Genomic DNA, 21,315 nt, shown 5'->3' on the forward strand with positions numbered 1-21,315 from the left:
TCTTCCTTTTTTAGGTTTGGGATCCCAGTGCCCCAGCCGAGGAGCGCCAACAGGACCCAAGTGACCCTTGTTCGGACGGGCGCACGCATTCCTCGCCTGTGAGAGGTCGTGAGGGAGTGGTGCAGGTTTTATTTTTTCCCCAGAGCCCAGTTCCGGGACTCAGGTTCCCGGTGAATCTCCAGCAAGCTGTTTCCCGCGGGGAGAGACGCGATGGTCCGATCGACGTTGGCAACTGCTGCCAGCCTGGTGCTCACCACCACTGTGGTCACCCACGCCTATTACCTTAAACGGCAGTTCTACCCCACCGTGGTGTACCTGACTAAATCCAGCCCCAGTATGGCGGTAGGTACTGAGGAGGTGGAAGGGAAGGAGCTTATTATTCCATCAAGCTTTTGAGCGTAGAGCTATGGTTCAGGATACTGCACAGATTGCAAAGCGTAGGACAAAAGCTAAGATTAAACAAGATGATGCAAAGCCTGTGTTTTAAAAGATTGTAGGAAAAAGTGAAGTCTTTTGTTTTTGCAGCACTTTTCACGTCCCACTAGTGCTTTACAGTCAGTGAAGTATTTTCCAAGCGTAGTCACTGTTGTAATGTCGGAAACGTGGCAGCCAATTTGCACACAGCAATGCGATAATGATCAGATCATCTGTCCTTTAGTGATGTTGGTTGAGAGATAAATATGGGCCCCAGGTCACCAGGGAGAACTCCCCCCTGCCCTCCTTCCAGTTGAGGCCCTGGGATCTTTTGCGTCCGCCTGAAAGAGCAGACGGGGCCATGGTTCAATGTCTCATCCCAAAATACGGCACCTCTGACAGTGCCACACTCCTTCAGTACTGGAGTGATGGGCTGGATTTTATGTTCAAGTCTCCGAGTAGGCCTTGAACCTTCTGATTCTGAGGTGAGATTGCCACCCACTGAGCCATGGTTGGCACCTCAATAAGCAGGACGATTAGGCTGGGAAATAGGTGAGCTGTTCCACTGTTCTGAAGTTCTAGGAAAGAACCATTTGGAGGAGCTGATTCAGGAAGAATGGTCTGTTTACTTATCTGGAACAAGGGCGATGTTTATGTTGTTCCCTGTGTAAGCAGTCATTGGGCTTGTCATTGCTACATTAATCACTGGCGCTGTGGTGCCTTTTCAACTGTTTCTGCAGGGTGTTTTTTAATTTGTGGTGTCTGAATGATACTTTAATGTTTAAACTTTTGAGTCATGCATGGCTAATTATTTTTTACAAGTAGATAGCAAAGTTGTTGTGTGTGTTTTTTTTTAAAGAGCCTGTTGGATAAAGGTGGCCTGCTACTGATTCTTACAACTGTTGAAACGGAGGAAATGTTTCCGCGGTGATTTTTGCCAAGGATGAGCTGGTTTTTCGTTTCTGTTGATGAGTTATCAGAATGGATCACACATCCTTGTGGGGGTGGGGGGGGGGGGGTGGGATGTTGGTGCTGAGAAAAAAAGGACTGATGATTTGCTGCTTCCAAGCCAGCGATTTGTAACAGGTCTCCAGACTCCATTCTGGTTCGGCCTCAAAACCTTGTGTTTTGCTTAGTTTTGAGTCAACTGTGTTTCTGTGGGGTGTTTGTTTTGGCAGGTGCTTGTCTTGTGTTCCACGCTGCCTTTATGAATCTTGTAGTCAGCACCATATGGTATTAATGCTGTGTGGAGTTGCTTGGCCCATGGGGGTACATTTGGGGTAAGTTTCCATCGAATTTTCGACTGTTGGTAGTGAGTTAAAGAACGCAACACTTACTGTAGTATGCAGTCACTTGCAGCTTTATTGATATACTTGTAATTCCACCCTACACCCTTAAAAAAAGACAAATGGTATGTTGGCCTTCATAGTGAGAGGATTCGAGTACAGGAGCAGGGATATCTTGCTGCAATTATACAGGGCCTTGTTGAGGCCACACCTGGAATATTGTGTGCACTTTTGGTCTCCTTATCTGAGGAAGGATGTTCTTGCTATAGAGGGAGTGCAGCGAAGGTTTACCAGACTGATTCCTGGGATGGCGGGACTGACGTATGAGGAGAGATTGAGTTGGTTAGGATTATATTTGCTGGAGTTCAGAAGAGTGAAGGGGGATCTCATAGAAACCTATAAAATTCTAACAGGACTTGACAGGGTAGATGCAGGAAGGATGTTCCCGATGGTGGGGGAGTCCAGAACCAGGGGTCATAGTCTAAGGATATGGAGTAAACCTTTCAGGACTGAGATGAAGAGAAATTTCTTCACCCAGTGAGTGGTGAGCCTGTGGAATTCACTACCACAGAAAGCAGTTCAGGCCAAAACATTGTATGTTTTCAAGAAGGAGTTAGATATAGCTCTTGGGTCTAAAGAGATCAAAGGGTATGGGGCTACCGAGTTGGATGATCAGCCATGATCATAATGAATGGACAGGCAAGCATGAAGGGCCGAATGGCCTACTCCTGCTCCTATTTTCTATGTTTTTACACCCCACAAATTAACTTGTTAAAGGAGGCTGGTTCGCACAGTTCCATGGGTGCTCCATTGGGACCTCTGCCAAGTAGCCACAGTAGATGTATATATCCAGACAGGCTGTTCAACCACAGTGATCTTCATCCTGAAACTTGATGCTACCTTTGCACACAATGCATGTTCACTTTCCAGTATGGGAAAGTTGGTAAATGGTTAGGAATGGGCCAGGGGGCCAATTGTGCGCTCAATCACATGGGGATAGGATGGGGAAGTACATTGAATTTACAGCACAGGTACAGGCCACTCGGCCCAACCAGTCCATGTTGGCATTTATGCTCCACTCGAGGCTCCTCCCGTCATTCCTCATCTAACAATCAGCATAAAGTGAAGTCTTTGTAGAATTCAGCCGTGATCCTATCGAATGGTGGACCAGGCTCATGGGGCTGTGTAGCCCACTCCTGCTCCTATTTATGTTCTTATCATCGTCACCCCAGCGCAGGCCCCCACCCCACCCCTGAGGCTGAATTTCCCACCTGCTGCATGGGCCAGCTCGGTCCCGTCCTGGGTGGCAACGTGATCTGATCATCTCTGTCCCAGAGGATTGCAGCTGGGTGTCTAATGAAAGGTCTCAGTCCCAGAAGAAGGGGGTTCTCTGATCACTCGTCTGTTGAGGTGGAGAGGGTCCTTTCTGGTGTGATGGGTTCAGGAGCAAAATCTGTGGGTTTATAGCTGATTTTGTGAATTGACTGATTTTCAGTTGGAAACTTCTGTCTAACTGGAACTGTTGAATGGAGCGCCCGATTGCACTGGACTGCAGATCTTCAAGAACGAATATGTTCTCATTACTGTTTACAACATTGTAGACTTGAGCACTTATCACGACCCAGACTCTGTGCGTTACATGATTTTAATTGTGTTTGCTGTCGTCATTGTGTTACGCCCCCTCCGGTATGGGAATGAGATGAGGGGTGTGTGTTGCTGCCTGGCATCTAACCAAGTGCCTTAAGTGCTCCAGACTCTCTTGGGTGGCTGCCTGCTGTGCAACTGGGTCGCGCAGGCTGGGAAGGTCCCAGGTTTGATCCCTGCTGCCTCTGATGATGTCACCGAGCTGCATAACTTTGTCTCAGTGCCCATGGTGCTGGGGAGATGCAAAGTTGCCCCTCGGTTCCTCGTCCCATGGTGATCCCCTTCCCCGAAAGAGAAAATCTTCTAATCGCACCCTCTCCTTTCCTCCCCCCCCCCCCCCCGAGGTTTGTTTGGCCTGCTGGCACTCACTGACTCGCACATAAAAGAACGGCATGTGGTGAGGATGTGATAGCTGTGGAGCTGTACCCAGCACCCGTCAGTACTTCAGAGGAAACTGGAGCAAGGAATACTGGCCTGTCAATTTTTTACAGAAACTAACATCGCTTAAAATACTAGTTGTTGCCCTGAGGGAGTGCTGCACCGTCTGTGGTGCTGTCTTTCGGATGAAACATTAAACCAAAGCCCTAGGGTGGATGTAAAAGATCCCATGGGCGCTATTCGAAGAGCAGGGGAGTTCTGCCTGGTATCCTGGTCAATATTTATCCCTTGACCAACATCACTTCTTTTATATAAAAAAAAAAATTACCTACTCGTTTTCACATTGCTGTTTGTGGGAGCTTGCTGTGCGCAAATTGGCTGCTGCGTTTCCTACACTACAACAGTGAATGCGCTTTGAAACGAACTTCATTGGCTATAAAGTGCTTTGGGGATGTCCTGAGGCTCTAAATGGTGCTATAGAAATGCAATTCTTGGTGTAAGGCACAACAACAGTATTTTTAGGAACAGGGGCTTGCTCAGTGTTGGTGGGTCAGGACTTTATACTGTGTCTGACTTTTAAAGAGAGCATGAAATTGCATTTATTTAGCATCCTTCATATCTTCAGGATGTTCCAAAGTGCTCCACAGCCAATGAATTGCGACTCAACCACTGTCACATTTACATAAGGCAATGTGACTGCCATTTTTGTACACAGTGCGATCCCACAAGCAATCTCTTTTGGATGAAGGAGGCACATTGGTTATGGCTGTGGCCAAACTCCCTATTCGATTTATAGAAGATATTTTGTACAATGGGGCTGATGGCAGTGTGACCAGTTCCGGTATTGCTGGTACTGTCAAACGTGAGAAGAGCTATTGAGTATCACACCTCTGGTTTACCCGAGGGACTGAAGACACTTTAAGCTCCCAGTTCCATTTAAGAGGAAACTGCTGCCTCCAAGCAGCTTGAATTTAACTCTCACTGCAATGCAGAGATGCTGAATGTTTCCCCTCATGGGGGAAATGTATATAAACATAAGAAATAGGAGCAGGAATAGGCCATTCAGCTCCTCGAGCCTGCTCCGCCATTCAATAAGATCATGGCTGATCTGTTTGTGTTTCGAATTCCACACTCCCATCTACCCCCGATAACCTTTGATTCCCTTGCCTAACAAGAATCTATCTACCTCCGCCTCAAAAATATTCAATGACCCCGCCTCCACCACCTTCTGAGGCAGAGAGTTCCAAAGTCACACAACCCTCTGAGAAAAGAATTCTCCTCATTTCTGCCCTAAAAGGACGGACCCCTAATTTTAATACCGTGCCCCCTAGTTCTGGACTCGCCCACGAGGAAACATCCTTTCCACATCTACCTTTGTCAAGACCGCTCAGGATCTTATAAACTTCAGTCAAGTCTCCCCTCATTCTTTTAAACTCCAGTGAAAACAAGCCCAGTCTGTCCAACCTTTCTTCAGAAGACAACCCGCTCATTCCAGGTATCAATTTAGTAAACCTCCTCTGAACCACCTCCAACACATTTACATCCTTCCTTAAATAAGGAGACCAAAACTGCACACAGTATTCGTGATGTGGTCTCACCAATGCCCTGTATACCTGAAGCATAACATCCTTACTTTTATTTTCAATTCTTCTTGTAATAAAGGATAACATTCCAATAGCCTTCTTTATTACTTGCTGTACCTGCATACTAACCTTTTGTGACTCATGCACTAGAACACCCAGATCCCTCTGCACCAATCTAGAACTAGGGGGCACAGTTTCAAATTAAGGGTTGTCTCATTTAAGACTGATGTGGGGACCAAATGTAATATTTCCAAGCTTGTGGATGACCCAAAACTAGGTGGGAAAGTGTATTGTGGGGAAGATGCAAAATGGTTTCATGGGGATTTGGGCAGACCTAGTGAGTGGGCAAGAACATGGCAGATGGAATATAATGTGGAAAAATGTGAGGTTATCCACTTTGGTAGGAGGAACAGATGTGCAGAGTATTTCTTAAATGGTAAGAGATTAGAAAGTGTAGATGTACAAAGGGACCTGGGTGTCCTTGTCAATAAGTCACTGAAAGTTAACATGCAGCTGCAGCAAGCAATTAAGAAGGCTAATGGTATGTTAGCCTTTATCGCAAGAAGATTTGAGAACAGGAGCAGTGAAGTCTTGCTTCAATTGTGTAGAGCCTTAGTTAGACCACACCTGGAGTACAGTGCGAGATGAGAAATGTCTTTCTTCAGAGGATTGTGAATCTTTGGAACTCTCTACCCCAGAGGGCTGTGGAAGCTCAGTCATTAAAGCAGAGATTGACAGATTTCTAAATACCAATGACATAAAGGGATATGAGGATAGTGTGGGGGGAAAAGGCATTGAAGTGGATGATCGTATTGAATGGTGGAGCAGGCTGGATGGGCTGAATGGCCTACTCCTATGTTCTAGACTGGTGGGGAAGTATTCAATGGAAGCTTTGCAGTCAAGGGATCCTCTGAATATGAAATTTTGTTACAATTAATTCTAGCTACTTAAAGTAACGTTAAAGAGGAAGCTTAGAGTGTCTGGAAATGGGATTTCAGTAATTGTAGTGGAAGTGATGGTACAGGCACACATTGGGGCGGAAATTTTTCCTTCCGTCCTGACATTTCAGGAATTCTGTGAAATTGTGAAGAATTCCCATTTGCAGCAAACACCTGTTAAGAATGAGGAAGTTATGAGTAACAAAGAACGCAGTGTGTAAACTTGCTGCAGCACAGCTGTTCCCAGGCACACTTTCTTTTATTCTTTGTTTATGTGTATATGTGCATTAGTCATCGAAGGTGGCAAGACAGGTTGAGAGGGTGGTGAGTAAAGTATACAGTCTCCTGAGCTTTATTATATAGGGGCATAGAGTACAAGAGCAAGGAAGTTATGCTGAACTTGCATAAGACACTAGTTCGGCCTCAGCTGGAGTATTGCAACCAGTTCTGGGCGCCGCACTTGAGGAAAGACGTGAGGGCATTGGAGAGATTACAGAAAAGATTCACGAGAATGGTTCCAGGGATGAGGAATTTCAGTTATGAAGATAGATTGGAGAAGTTAGGACTGTTTTCCTCGGAGAAGAGAAGGCCGAGAGGAGATTTGAATGAGGTATTCAAAATCATGAGGGGTCTGGACAGAGTAGACAGAGAGAAACTGTTCCCACTTGTGAGAGGATCGAGAACGAGAGGGCACAGATTTAAAGTATTTGGTAATAGAAGCAAAAGTGACATGAGGGAAAACTTTTTCACACAGCGAGTGGTTAAGGTCTGGAATGTGCTGCCTGAGAACGTGGTGGAGGCAGGTTCAATTGTAGCATTCAAAAGGGAATTAGACTGTTATATGACTATATATGTTCTATATTCTGTGAAGGGGGATTGTTTTGGATGGAAAATCACAAATTTTCATGAAGACAGAAAGAATTGAACATTGCTACAAAGAATGATTTGCATTTATGTAATGCTGCATTGTATCTGTTGGAAACCTCCAAGGAGACTATGTACAATTACAGGATGTGTAGTGACTGTTAAGAACAAACTTGCCTTTATGTCGCAGGTTATCGCATTCTTTGAACATCCCAAAGCATCTTATGACCAACAAATTCCTTTTGAAGCGCTGTCACTGTTAACCTAAACGAATGCAGCAGCCAATTTGGATTCAGCGGGATCCCACAGAGTAAAAGAAATGAGCCATTAACTGGTGTTTTTTAATGGGGTAATGAATTAAGGGAGAAACCTTGGCCCAGAACACTGGGTGAATTTCCCCGCTCTTCTACAGTGCCTCGAGATTGTTGGCATCCGCCCGTGAGGGCCTCGGCTTAGTGTTTTATCTGGCGGATGGCACCTCTGCCAGTGCAGCATCCCCTCGGCGCTACATTGGGACCGTCAGCCGACATTGTGGGCGTGCTTTCCTGGAACGTGACTCAAACCCACAACTTTCTGACTCGGGCGATTCCACTGAAGCAAGCTGGGGAAATGCGGCAATCAGTCTGATTTTTGGTGGGGTAGCTGATGGGGCGGTGGCAGCCCCGCTTACTTGGCTGCCAGTGGTTCTGCGGGCGCTTGTGGTCATGTCGGTTTACTGGAGTGTGTGTGACGTGCTGATTGGTTTGTTTGACAGGTGCTGTACATCCAGGCGTTTGTCTTGGTCTTCCTCATCGGCAAGTTCATGCGCAAGGTGTTCTTCGGGCAGCTGCGTGCCGCAGAGATGGAGGTGAGAATGTGTGGCGCATGGAAGGGAGTGTTGAATTCTCTGGCCCTGATCTGCAGCTGCAGCCTAACTGCCAAGTGCTGACTTGAATTCTGGAACATTCTGCACGCGTAATTGTGTGTGCGTAAGTGTATGTAAATGCTGGAAGTTATCATTTGCAAGTTACTATTGAACGGGTGGCGGAAGCAGAGTCGATAGTAACAAGGAGGGAATTAGATTTATACTTGAGAAGGGGAAATTTTTAGGGCTATGGGGAAAGGGGCAGAGGTAGTGTCAGGCTAATTAGATACCTCTTTCAGGTTGTTCTTGCACAAATCTTTAAAGGTTAATAAAGCATATGGGATCCTGGGCTTTATAAATGGAGGCTTACAAAAAGCCAGGAAGTTATGTTAAACCTGTATAAGGTACTTCCTTGGCCCCCCCCCCCCAGCTGATCATATCCAAATCTGGGCATCGCACTTTAGGAAGGAAGTGGAGGCTTTGGAGAGGGTGCTACAATGGTTCCAGAGGTGAAGGATTACAGTTATGTGGATAGACTGGAGAAGCTGGGGTTGTTCTCCTTAGAGCAGAGACGGTTAAGAGGTGCTCAGTATCATGAAGGGTTTAGACAGAGTGAATAAAGAGAAACTGTTTCCAGTGGCTGATAACCAGAGGGCACAGATTGAAGGCGATGGGCAAAAGGAACCAGAGGCGACATGAGGAGAAACCTTTTTACACAAGGAGTGGTTCGGATTTGGAATGTGCTGCCTGATTGGTGCAGACAGAGTCAATAGGAGCCTTCAAAAGGGAATTGGATAAATAGTTGAAGGGGGGAAAAGTTGCAGCGATATGGGGAAAGAGCAGGGGGAGGGGGGTGGGTCTAACTGGACTGGAGTCCTGGTCCTTTGCTAAGGAGGAGGTATGCTCCCCATCAATACAGAGTGCCCTTCTCCCCCATATTGGAAAGTATATGGAGAAGAGCATGAGGTGTGTCAGCTGCATTTTGCACCCCCCCCAACCCCACTGTCCACTGTGCCCCTCACACACCATTAACATAGCCTGGTTGGGGGGGGGTGGGTGCGCAAGGGGGTTCTCAGTTCCTTATAGTCACATCTCTGCTGGCAGCGCAGTGAGCAACTTGATGAGTAAGGAGCAGAGGCTCTTGTGCTATAAAATGAGGCAGATGTGTCCCCGTCATCGCAGGAGTCATTTCCAGCCTCCTGCAGCTCTAATAAAGACTTCATGAGTGAACATGACCAACTTTGTTCCACCTGACCAACCAACAGCTCGCTTCCTCCCTGAGCTGCCAGATTTACAGTGCGTTTACTTAGTGTCGACGGTGGATTAATTGCATAACATTAGACCATCTGCTGTGTTCATAGATCAGTAACTGACACACAGGAGGAAGTTAGTCTGGCTGCTGCATTTGAATATGGTGCTGAGTGAGGAACAGTGAGGCGTCATTGAGTGTGTTCACTGTCCCTCCGTTTGTGAGTCTATCGCTGTCTCATAAAGACAGCATTTACTTTGGTGTCTGAATTTCACTTCACCAGAGGTAGTGATACTGCCTGTTGTGGGATCCCCACCTGTACACAATCTGAATTAAACCGGCCTGTCGGACTTCTTAACGCTGACTGCAGCGTCCCTCTGAATCTCAGGAGGTAACAATGATCAGATGTTACCACACCTTTTGCAAGCAGTGCTATCTTTTTTTTTTTTGGTCCCCTGCCAGGAGCTGTGCAGCTGTTTGCTGAAGAGGTTTCTCACTGGTTTACACACTTTGAGCTGGGAACAGCTACCATCTCAAACTCTCTGGTGTCAACTGAACAGGGTTTTTTTTTGTGTCTTTGGCAGTTCCCTGTCCTGAGGTACTTTAAGTGAATCTCAACATCACAACCAGACCAGAACTCTGTCTTATGTTGATGGCCCCGTCACTAATAAATCCATTGGGGAATTCAGGAGAAACCCCTTTCCGCAGAGAGTGAGAAGAATGTGGAATTTACTACCACGGAGTGGTTGAGGTGAACAGAGTCGATACATTTAGGGGGAAGCTGGATAAACACATGAGGGAGAGAGTAGGAGGATATGCTGAGGGGGTGGGAGGAGGCTCGTGTGGAGCAGAAACACCAGCATGCACCTGTTGGGCCGAATGGCCTGTTTCTTTGGTGTAAATACTTTGTAATGTTGCGTTACTGAACACGGTCTTGCCTGTACATCCTTGTTTTCTAGCATGAGTTAATAGACAACGATCAGGTGTGAGAGCTCTGATTTGTTTTTCTGTCATCTCTTCCCTAAACCTCATTAAAGCTACCTAACAGCTGCCGTAGCTGAGGCCAGCAACCTTGACACAGACTGGGGATCGATCTGTGACCTTTGTAGCGTGTTAACTAATCCGTTACGCCGAGCTGCGGTGCTTGAGTTTGTAAAGTTGTTTCCTTCCCGTTTCCCAGCACTTAATTGAACGCTCCTGGTACGCTGTGACCGAGACCTGCCTGGCGTTCACTGTCTTCAGGGACGACTTCAGCCCGCGGTTTGTGGCACTCTTCACCCTGCTTCTCTTTCTCAAGTGTTTCCACTGGCTGGCTGAGGATCGGGTGGACTTTGTAAGTGTTTTCTGGTGTTTAACTCTCCCGCGGTACCGGCCAGTCGGCGGGTTGGGGTCCGGAGCGAAGGTTTTAGAAGCAAAAAGCCAGTGTGCAAATTCTAGCTGTGTGTTCCCAGTTTGCGCTGATAACCTCTGGGCAAAATCAGTTTGGTCACCAGAGACTGGAAAATAGTTGTTCCGATCTGGAATGCGCTGCCTGAAAGGGCGGAGGAAGCATATTCGATAGTTCCTTTCAAAAATCAATTGGATTTATAGTTGAAAAGGAAAAAAAAAAACTTGCAAGGCTATGGGAGAAAGAGCAGGGGACTGGGGCTAATTGGATAGCTCTTTGAAAGAGCCAGCACATGTTTGGGCGGCGCAGTGGTTAGCACCGCAGCCTCACAGCTCCAGCGACCCGGGTTCGATTCTGGGTACTGCCTGTGCGGAGTTTGCAAGTTCTCCCTGTGACCGCGTGGGTTTCCTCCCACAGACAAAGACTTGCAGGTTGATAGGTAAATTGGCCGTTGTAAATTGCCCCTAGTGTAGGTAGGTGGTAGGGGAATTGAGGGGATGTGGTAAGGAATATGGGGATTAATGTAGGATTAGTATAAATGGGTGGTTGATGGTCGGCACAGACTCGGTGGGCCGAAGGGCCTGTTTCAGTGCTGTATCTGTAAATAAATAAAATAATAAACCTGTGTGATGGGCCGAATGGCCTCCTTCTGTGCTGTATGATTCTAAATGAGCCGCACACCAACCTGGACAAGTGGAGTAATGAAACCTGGGAATGAGGTTTATCCGCATGACAGTGTGCAAGTGTTAAGATTGTCAGGGGTCGAGCAGGTTGTCACTTTTATTTAACTACTTCTCATGTTCCTCCGAAACGCCTTGGGCTCGTCGCGTTCAGCCAGTTATTTTGAGATACGGTGAAAGCACCAGTATCAACACTTTTCGAGAGAGGGAAGGAGGGAGGGAACTATCTTTTTTTGTTTCCTCCAATCAGGCAGATCAGCCCACACATCACTCCACTGCAACAACCACCAGAGGAACGAGGTGGTGGCTCACACCGATAGGTACCCAGGTCTTAGAGGTTGCTGCTCCCAGTTCTTTTCGCGCCGCAGTCCAAGTCTTGGCTGTGTCACCGGTTGGAGAGGAGGCTCGTCATCCCCCTGCCAGCACCCTCCCTGCCTGCTCCCTCCCCACTCCCCAGTGAAAGAAGAATGGGAGGACAGTGGAATGGAACACTTAAAGGCACCCCACCCCAAGGTCAGCATCAAACACTCCCAGGACAAGTACAGCACGGGGGTTAGATACAGAGTAAAGCTCCCTCTACACTGTCTCCATCAAACCCTCCCAGGACAGGTACAGCATGGGGGTTAGATACAGAGTAAAGCTCCCTCTACACTATCCCCATCAAACCCTCCCAGGACAGGTACAGCACGGGGGTTAGATACAGAGTAAAGCTCCCTCTACACTGTCCCCCATCAAACCCTCCCAGGACAGGTACAGCACGGGGGTTAGATACAGAGTAAAGCTCCCTCTACACTGTCCCCCATCAAACCCTCCCAGGACAGGTACAGCACGGGGGTTAGATACAGAGTAAAGCCCCCTCTACACTGTCCCCATCAAACACTCCCAGGACAGGTACAGCACGGGGGTTAAATACAGAGTAAAGTTTTCCCCCATCCTGCCCCAACTTCGGAAGAGCTGCTATGCTAGTGTGAGGCTTTGCCATTTCCTGTAGCAGCCACCCTTAGTGAAGTTACTCATTAGAGGCAGTTTTATGCTGTGAGCCTGTTCATACTAGGGCTGGGACTGCGCAAACTCATTTCACATAGTTCATATAGTCAGCAGACAAATTTGAATGCCAGTCTGAGGTAAGGCCAGTGGACTCGTCCATTGCCCACTTTTGAGGGGAAGGGGGAGGCGGCAGGTGGGGCAAAATAAGAATTGGGTGGATAATGGAGTTATGAAAGGTGTCAGTTTGTATTGAGTGTGGCACTACTCCGTTAGGACTGCTGGTTTGTATACCAGTAAATTCTGTGCACTTCACATGAGCCTGTTCCTGTTTGTGTTCCTGTACAGATGGAGCGGAGTCCAAACATCTCATGGCTGTTTCACTTCCGAGTCATCTGTGAGTATCATACCACGTGACGCAGACAGAGGCCCCTTCATTCCCGGGTTTTACACAACGTAGATTCAGTCAGTAGAGGGCATGGCCAGCTCCCACACTGGGTCAGTGTGGGTTCCGTGCCTCAGAGCCAGATCTCTTGCTCCTGTCCTCATCCCCACCCAGATTAAGAAATTCGATCAAGCGCCCGTCCCCGAGACGATCCGGGAGACTACACAACGTTGGCTGATGACCAGTGGATCAGTGTGTGCCGTGAATGAATTTTTTTTTAAAATAAGGTGCCGTGAGATATTTTATATCCACCTTAGAGGGCAGACAGGACCCCAGTTTAGTATCTCATCCGAAAGATGGCACCTCCGACAGTGCAGCACTCCCTCAGTACTGCACTGAGAATGTCAGCCTAGATTCTGCGCTCAAGTCTCTGGCGTTGGACTTGAACCCACGACCTTCAGACTGACAAATGAGACTGCTACATACCGAGCCACAGCTGACACCACAAAGAGATGAGTTTGTGCACGAAGGCACAGGTCCCGCAGAGTGCAGCTAAAAGAAGCTGCAACGGATGCTCGGGATTTGCATAGGCGATGCTAAATGTTTCAGTGCAGGGATCTCCCCTCTCCCTCCTTCACACAGCTGTCACTGACGTGTCCTCCCCGGTTCTTCGCTGTAGCTCACAGACAGTGAGCCTCTCACGACCTAGAGGGCGCTTTTAAATCCAACGCTGGAGTTAAGGGAGCAGCCGTGCTTCGGGTGGTGCTGCTGCATAAGTCAGCTGGCATCTGCCCGTGCTGCCGGTGGCAGCCTTAAAGGGGTACCGCACGGTGCCATGTTTCTCCAACCGTGACCCGACCGACCTTTTACACTAATTGAATTAGAAGGCAAAATATGAAAATCAACATTTAAAAAAAAAAAACACTCCAGGTAATTTGTGGGACTAACAGGATCATGCCCTTTGTCAGGGCTATCGAATAAGAGGTGCTGAGTAATATAGTCGGGATAAATAGGGCACTTGTTGGAAAACAGACCAAGGAGGTCAGTGGAATGATTGGGTGACGTAACAGGTCATCACGGTCAGGCAACAGAGAAGCATTAAAGAAGTAAAAGTTAATAAACGTATGACTGACTAAGGTGTAGAGCGAGCTTTACTGTGTATCTAACCCCGTGCTGTACCTGTCCTGGGGAGTGTTTGATGGGGACAATGTAGAGGGAGCTTTACTCTGTATCTAACCCCCATGCTGTACCTGTCCTGGGAGTGTTTGATGGGGGACAGTGTAGAGGGAGCTTTACTCTGTATCTAACCCCCGTGCTGTACCTGTCCTGGGAGTGTTTGATGGGGACAGTGTAGAGGGAGCTTTACTCTGTATCTAACCCCCGTGCTGTACCTGTCCTGGGAGTGTTTGATGGGGACAGTGTAGAAGGAGCTTTACTTGGGATTTAACCCCCGTGCTGTACCTGTCCTGGGAGTGTTAGATGGGGACAGTGTAGAAGGAGCTTTACTCTGTATCTAACCCCGTGCTGTACCTGCCCTAGGAAAGTTTGATGGGGACAGTGTAGAGGGAGCTTTACTTGGGATTTAACCCCCGTGCTGTTACTGCCCTGGGAGTGTTTGGGGCCACGAGTGCCTGAAATGGGATGAGTTCCGTTTACGGAGTGTAAATGTTAGTGCTTGGATTTTTTTTTTAAAACAGCTGTGATGTTTCTTTGTTTCCTCTGCAGCACTCATGGGTTTGCTGGCTCTACTGGATCTGCTGTTTGTGAACCACGCCTGTCACAGCATCATGACCCGGGGAGCCTCCGTCCAGCTGGTGTTTGGCTTTGAGGTGAGCCTTGTCTGATGGGGATACATGAGGGCGATGGTGGCTGATGGCCAGTGGAGCAGCATAGAAGGAATGCCTTTGAGAAAGTTACCTTCGAAGGAGATGTGCTGCTGTAACTGTGATATCCTACTTGTTACCAGCAATAAAAATTTCCTGGTTCTGGCTCCGAGCCACATAAGGAGATATTAGGTCGGATGGCAAAAAGCTTGGTCAAAGAAGTAGATTTTAGGAGCATCTTAAAGGAGGAAAGTGAGATGGTGAGGTGTAAGGAGGGTAGTCCAGAGCTCGGGGCCTAGGCAACTGAAGGCACGGCTGCCAATGGTGGAGCGATTAAAATCGGGGATGTACAGGAGGCTAGAATTAGAGGAGCACAGAGATGTTGGAGGTTTTGGGGGGCTGGAGGAGATTACGGAGAGAGGGAGGGGACGAGGCCATGGAGGGATTTGATAGCCAGGATGGGAATTTTAAAATCGAGACGTTGCGTGACCGGGAGCCAATGTAGGTCAGCGAGCAACACTGGGTGATATGGGGGCGGGGATGCGGACTGGAAGATTTAATTCTGGTCTGGCCCACTTGTCTGTCTCTGTAAACTCCTCCTTCTCTGTGGGAAATCTCCCTTGCTGCTGGGATATAGGTGACTCTGACAATTCCCCTTCCCTACTTGTCCTGAGAAGATGGTGATCACATAACAGTGTTGGGTAAGAAATTCCAGGATATTGACAGCGACGATGAAGGAATGGCGCTTTGTGTCCAAGCGTGAGTCTGGTAGTGATGGTGATCCCGTGACCTCTGGTCTGGCGCTGTAACCCTCCGTCATGTGTTTCCTTGCAGTACGCCATCCTCCTCACCATGGTGCTGACCATATTCATCAAATACATTCTACACACAATCGATCTTCAGAGTGAGAATCCCTGGGACAACAAGGCCGTGTATATGCTCTACACCGAGCTCCTGACAGGTACAGGCAAGGTGGGAAGGGGCGGGTGGTTCTGGCGTGAAAAAGGTGGGGGAAGCAGGCAACTGGACAGGCAAGGTGGTAGGGGGGTCTCCTAAATCATAGGGCGGAGCAGGGGCAATGTATGAAAAGTCTCGCTCATGTCTTGAACTATTGTGGATAAATTCCAGAAACTTTTTAGGGGCAATTGTACACTGAGCTGTCAATGCTTTATTGAAAGATTAGGTGAAAACTTTCACACTGATGGTCCTGTGCTTAAACCCAGAATGTCTAATGATGTAGTCTATAGTGGTTCCTGGATGCGCTTCATGTCAAAGCTGATCTTTCCATCTGTTTCAGGCTTCATTAAGGTGCTACTCTACATGGCCTTCATGACCATAATGATTAAGGTTCACACGTTCCCTCTGTTTGCCATCCGCCCCATGTACCTGACCATGAGGTAAGTGTTCACGCATGGGGAAAGCACAATATTTAGTTCAGTCTTCCTCGACAGGATGCTTGGCGGCACCTGCAGGTTGTAGGGCGAAGGGCCGAAGCTGAGGGAGGCGAGGAGCTCCGTTTTGTTCAGGAGCTGGGAAAGATTGGGTTTGAGCAGCACCGTGCAATTGAGCCCTGATTTTTAACACCGTGTAGTGTTCCTCTCCGGCATCCCAATGTGACTCATGCACAGCATGCTACTTCGCAGCGCACTCCCGTTTTCAGGTGGGCAAAGACCGCAGCCGTTTTTAGGCACAGCAAGATCCCACAGAACTAGCAACCGAGAACAACCAGCTCATTTTCCTCGTTGGCTGAGAGGGGAATGTTGGACTGGGGCGGCTAGGAAAGGCCCCAGTCTCCTTTTCAAATGGTGTCGCGGGATCTACCTGTATCCTATAGAGCAGGCAGATGTCTCATCTGCAGAAAAGCGCGTCCTGACAATGCAACATTGTCAGTACGGCACTGCTCAAATCTTGGAGATTGAAGCTTGAGTGAGGAAGCCGGGAGGCAGAATGGGACGTTTGGAGATAGGTTCGGAATAGCTAAAACTGAAAGCAACAAGTAAGTGAGGTTTGCACAGAGTAATAGAGAAAAGGAGGGATTGGGGGAGAGGACTACTTTAACAGAGGTATCCTGACCAGGACTGCACAAGAGGTACTGGAAGATTCTCTAGACTCTGGAACAGTTCCTACAGATTGGAGGGTAGCTAATGTAACCCCACAGTTTAAAAAAGGAGGTAGAGAGAAACCAGGGAATTATAAACCAGTCAGCCTGACGTCAGTAGTGGGGAAAATTCTAGAGGCCATTCTCAAAGATTTTGTAGCAGAGCACTTGGAGAACAGTGGTAGAATTGGGCAGAGTCAGCATGGATTTACGAAAGGGAAATCATACTTGACAAATCTACTGGAATTTTTCGAGGATGTAACTAGTTGAGTTGATGAGGGGGAGCCAGTGGATATGGTTTATTTGGACTTTCAGAAGGCTTTCGACAAAGTCCCACTTAAGAGGTTAGCGTGTAAAATTAAATCGCATGGGATTGGGGGTAGTGTATTGCGATGGCTAGAAAATTGGTTGGCGGACAGGAAACTAAGAGTAGGGATAAATGGGTCTTTTTCCGAATGGCAGGCAGTGACTAGTGGGGTACCGCAGGGATTGGTGCTAGGACCCCAGCTATTCACAATATACATTAATGATTTAGATGAGGGAACTAAATGTAACATCTCCAAATTTGCAGATGACACAAAACTGGGTGGGAGGGTGAGTTGTGAGGAGGATGCAGAGAGGCTTCAGGGTGATTTGGACAAGTTGAGTGAGTGGGCTAATGCATGGCAGATGCAGTCTAATGTGGATAAATGTGAGGTTATCCACTTTGGCAGCAAAAACAGGAAGGCAGATTATTATCTGAATGGCTATAAACTGAGAGAGGGGAATATGCAGCAAGACCTGGGTGTTCTCGTACACCAGTCACTGAAGGTAAGCATGCAGGTCCAACAGGTGGTAAAAAAGGCAAATGGTATGTTGGCCTTCACAGCGAGAGGATTGGAGTACAGGAGCAGGGATGTCTTGCTGCAATTATACAGGGCCTTGGTGAGGCCACACCTGGAATATTGTGTGCAGTTTTGCTCTCCTTATCTGAGGAAGGATGTTCTTGCTATAGAGGGAGTGCAGCGAAGGTTTACCAGACTGATTCCTGGGATGGCAGGACTGACGTATGAAGAGAGATTGAGTCGGTTAGGATTATATTCGCTGGAGTTCAGAAGAGTGAGGGTGGGGATCTCATAGAAACCTATAAAATTCTAACAGGACTTAACAGGGTAGATGCAGGAAGGATGTTCCCGATGGTGGGGGAGTCCAGAACCAGGGGTCATAGTCTAAGGATACGGGGTAAACCTTTCAGGACTGAGATGAGAGAAATTACTTCACCCAGAGAGTGGTGAGCCTGTGGAATTTGCTACCACAGAAAGCAGTTGAGGCCAAAACATTGTATGTTTTCAAGAAGGAGTGAGATATAGCTCTTGGGGTAAAAGGGATCAAAGGGTATGGGGCTTTCTTTGTTTCTAAAAGCCTTCCCAAATATGGAACAGGAAAAGGCAAGCCTTTGCTGTGAGAACGAAGTCTGCCCACCAAATTAGACTCGACCTGGAAACTTTAAATACCCATTTGCCTGCCTTTCCAAGTAGTGTCATTACCCCACCACCTCACCACCCCCTCCCTCCCCCAACCCCCACCACCCAGTAATATCCAGCTGCCTTTGCGCCGTGGGATCAGTTGCTGTGCGTCGCGAATGGTGATGGTGCAGTGAGGCTGGTGTCAGAGCAGAAGCTTGCGGTGGTTGTACAGACTTAACCCTCTCCTAATGTATCTGTTTTCAGGCAATTCAAGAAGGCGGTGACTGACGCCATCATGTCAAGGCGAGCTATTCGCAACATGAACACGCTGTGAGTACTGAGCTTAGTGACCTTACCTTCGCCCTCTGCCCTTTTTACTGTGTTCCTGTTTAGCAGTCGGACGGAACTTTGTGCTTGACCTCAGCTGTGCCCTCATCCACTTGTGTTTTTTTAAAATTCGTTCATGGCATGTGGGCGTTTCTGGCTAGGCCAACATTCATTGCCCATCCCTAATTACCCTTGAGAAGGTGGTCATGAGCTGCCTTCTTGAACCATTTACAGCTCTTGCCTAAAACCTTAAATCTGCCTCTTGAGTCCTAGTACCATCGGCTAATGGGAACTGTAGGTAAACCCACAGTGCTGTTAGGAAGGGAGTTCCAGGATTTTGACCCAGCAACAGCGATATAGTTCCAAGTCAGGATGGTGTGTGGCTTGGAGGGGAACTTGCAGGTGGTGGTGTTCCCATGTGTCTTCTGCTCTTGTCCTTCTAGTTGGTAGAGGTCATGGGTTTGGAAGGTGCTGTCGAAGGAGCCTTGGTGAGTTGCTGAGTGCAGTGTAGATGGTACACACTGCTGCCACTGTGCGTCGGTGGTGGAGGGAGTGGATGTTTGTGGATGGGGCGCCAATCAAGTGGGCTGCTTTGTCCTGGATGGTGTTGAGCATCTTGAGTGTTGTTGCAGCTGCACCCATCCAGGCAAGTGGAGAGTATTCCATCACACTCCTGACTTGTACCTTCTAGATAGTGGACAGGCTTTGGGGAGTCAGGAGCTCGTAGAGTTATTACGGAACAGAAAGAGGCCATCCAGCCCATCAAGTTCATGCCAGCTCTCTCCAGAGCAATCCAGTCAGCCTCATTTTCCTGTTCTATCTCTGTAGTCCTGCAATTTTATTTCCCTCACATGCCCCTCCAACACCCTCAAAGGCAGCGCATTCCAGATCATTACCACTCGCTGCATTTTTTTTTAAGTTCCTCATCACATATGCGGGCCCCCCCCCCCTTAATCTCTTGCCTAAAACCTTAAATCTGCCTCCCAAGTCTTTGTACCATCAACTAATGGGAACAGCTTTTCTTTGTCTACCTTATCTAAACTGTCATAATCTTGTACACCTCTATCAAATCTCCCTTTAATCTGCTTTGCTCCAAGGAGAACAACCCCAGCTTCTCCAACCTAACCTTGTAGTTCAAATCCATGGGATCATTCTGGTAAATCTCCTCTGCACCCTCTCAAGGACCCTCACATCCTTCCTAAAGTGCAGTGACCAGAACTGGATGCAATACTCTAGTTGTGGCTCAACTGTCTTATTAAGGTTCAGCATAACCTCCCTGTTTCGTACTCAACACCCCTATTTGTGAAGTCCAAACCCCATATGCTTTGCTGACCGCTCTCACTATGTCCTGCCACCTTCAAAGGTGCACGTGAACCCCCAGGTCCCTCTGTCCCTGCGCACTCTTCAGAATTGTGCCATTAAATATATATTGCCCCTCTCTCCCATTGCCAAAATGTATTGCCTCACTCATCTCTGTATTGAATTCCATCTGCCACTTGTCATCCCATTCAATGTCCTGTTCTAGTCAATTGGTATCATCCTCACTTGGCCAGAGCTACAATTTTGTATCATTGGCATATTTTGAAACTTTACTCTCTATGCCAATATCCAATTTATTTATATATCTCAAAAAAGCGAAGGCACTGACTACTGTCCTCCAGTCTGAGTTGTGCTGCAGAGTACCCAGCCTCTGAACTGCTCTTGTTGCCACAGTGTTTACATAGCTGGTCGATAGCAACCACCAGGATGTTGATAGGGGACTCAGCAATGTTGATGCTGGTGAATGTGAAGGGGAGATGGTTCGATCCTCTCTTGTCTGAGATGACCATTGCTCGGCACTTGTTTGGCATGAATGTTGCTTGTCACTTATCAGCCCGAGCCTGAATATTGTCCAGATCTTTCTGCATGTGGGCACGGGCTGCTTCAGTATCTGGAGTCGCGAATGGTACTCAAGACCGCGCAGTCGTCAGTGAACATCCCCACTTCTGACTTTATGATGAAGGGAAGATCATTGATGAAGCAGCTGAAGATGGTTAGGCCCAGGACACGACCCTGAGGAACTCCTGCAGTGATGTCCTGGGGCTGAGATGATTGACCTCCAACAACCACAGACATCTTCTTTTGTGCTACTGCTGGGTGTTCGGCATGCTGTTTAGTGACTTTGATGTCAGTCACTCTCGACAACGAGAGCCCTGCGCCTGGTGTCCTTTAATAAAAGCCAAATGTCTTCATTTTAATTTTTCCTTTTTGTAGCCTGTCCCACACTGAACATCTTTCCATCGTTTACAAGATGCAGAGGCGGCTACCTGGAGGAAATTGGGAAAACTTGATTTGGGGGGTGGGGGGGAGCGGTTAAAGAGAAGTGAATTAAAATTTTAAAAATCCTTTTGAGGGAAGAGGTGGTAAGATGGTTGTTAAGGATGATTGTGGGGGTGCTGCAGTGACTGAAATACTGTACCCTGGAGATTGGGCAGATATCTCGTGTCACTGCCCATTGGAATGCTACTCCCCTCTGCTGAGTCTGTAGCAATGTTCCACCACTGGCGCTGTGGGTCCGGTGGGAAATATCCATACAGGCGGGAGAATAACGTGACCTCACTTCTCTCTCTCGCAGGTACCCGGACGCCAGCCCAGAAGAGCTGCAGCAGACTGACAATGTCTGCATCATCTGCCGCGAGGAGATGGTGACTGGAGCCAAACGCCTGCCATGTAACCACATCTTCCACACCAGGTGAGGTGCGGGCTACCAGCCAGGGTGGGAACACTCAACCCACAGAACCCCTCGATCCACAACTCAAATTAATCCAGGCGCCACAGAGACTGAAAATTCACACCATCAAACTGAGGATAAACGTAAAAATAAAACTTTGTTGATTTAAAATAATCTCCTCCTCCAATCTTCAGAGATTTCCTTTGGATCAGACATTTTAGCCCAGGCCCCGTTGCCTGCACAGATGGATGTTAAAGATCCCATTACAGGATTGGA

At 47.8% G+C, this 21,315-nt stretch overlaps 1 protein-coding gene across 3 annotated transcripts in view; it reads left to right on the plus strand.

Annotated features, from left to right (window-relative positions):
• syvn1 (synovial apoptosis inhibitor 1, synoviolin) overlaps nucleotides 1-21,315 on the plus strand; it is a 32,686-nt gene that overhangs the window by 1,011 nt on the left and 10,360 nt on the right. For 2 of the 3 annotated variants that reach the window (XM_068021601.1, XM_068021602.1), the window contains exons 2-10: nucleotides 15-342; nucleotides 7,862-7,954; nucleotides 10,381-10,533; nucleotides 12,600-12,648; nucleotides 14,362-14,465; nucleotides 15,294-15,420; nucleotides 15,757-15,856; nucleotides 18,267-18,332; nucleotides 20,944-21,060. In XM_068021601.1, coding sequence (XP_067877702.1) covers nucleotides 211-342; nucleotides 7,862-7,954; nucleotides 10,381-10,533; nucleotides 12,600-12,648; nucleotides 14,362-14,465; nucleotides 15,294-15,420; nucleotides 15,757-15,856; nucleotides 18,267-18,332; nucleotides 20,944-21,060 — 941 coding nt within the window. In that variant the 5' untranslated portion in view covers nucleotides 15-210. The remainder of the gene's footprint in view (nucleotides 1-14; nucleotides 343-7,861; nucleotides 7,955-10,380; nucleotides 10,534-12,599; nucleotides 12,649-14,361; nucleotides 14,466-15,293; nucleotides 15,421-15,756; nucleotides 15,857-18,266; nucleotides 18,333-20,943; nucleotides 21,061-21,315) is intronic. The other variant, XM_068021603.1, reaches the window with a different exon arrangement.

Source organism: Heterodontus francisci, chromosome 44, assembly GCF_036365525.1.
Source record: "Heterodontus francisci isolate sHetFra1 chromosome 44, sHetFra1.hap1, whole genome shotgun sequence".
Lineage (NCBI taxonomy): Eukaryota > Metazoa > Chordata > Chondrichthyes > Heterodontiformes > Heterodontidae > Heterodontus > Heterodontus francisci.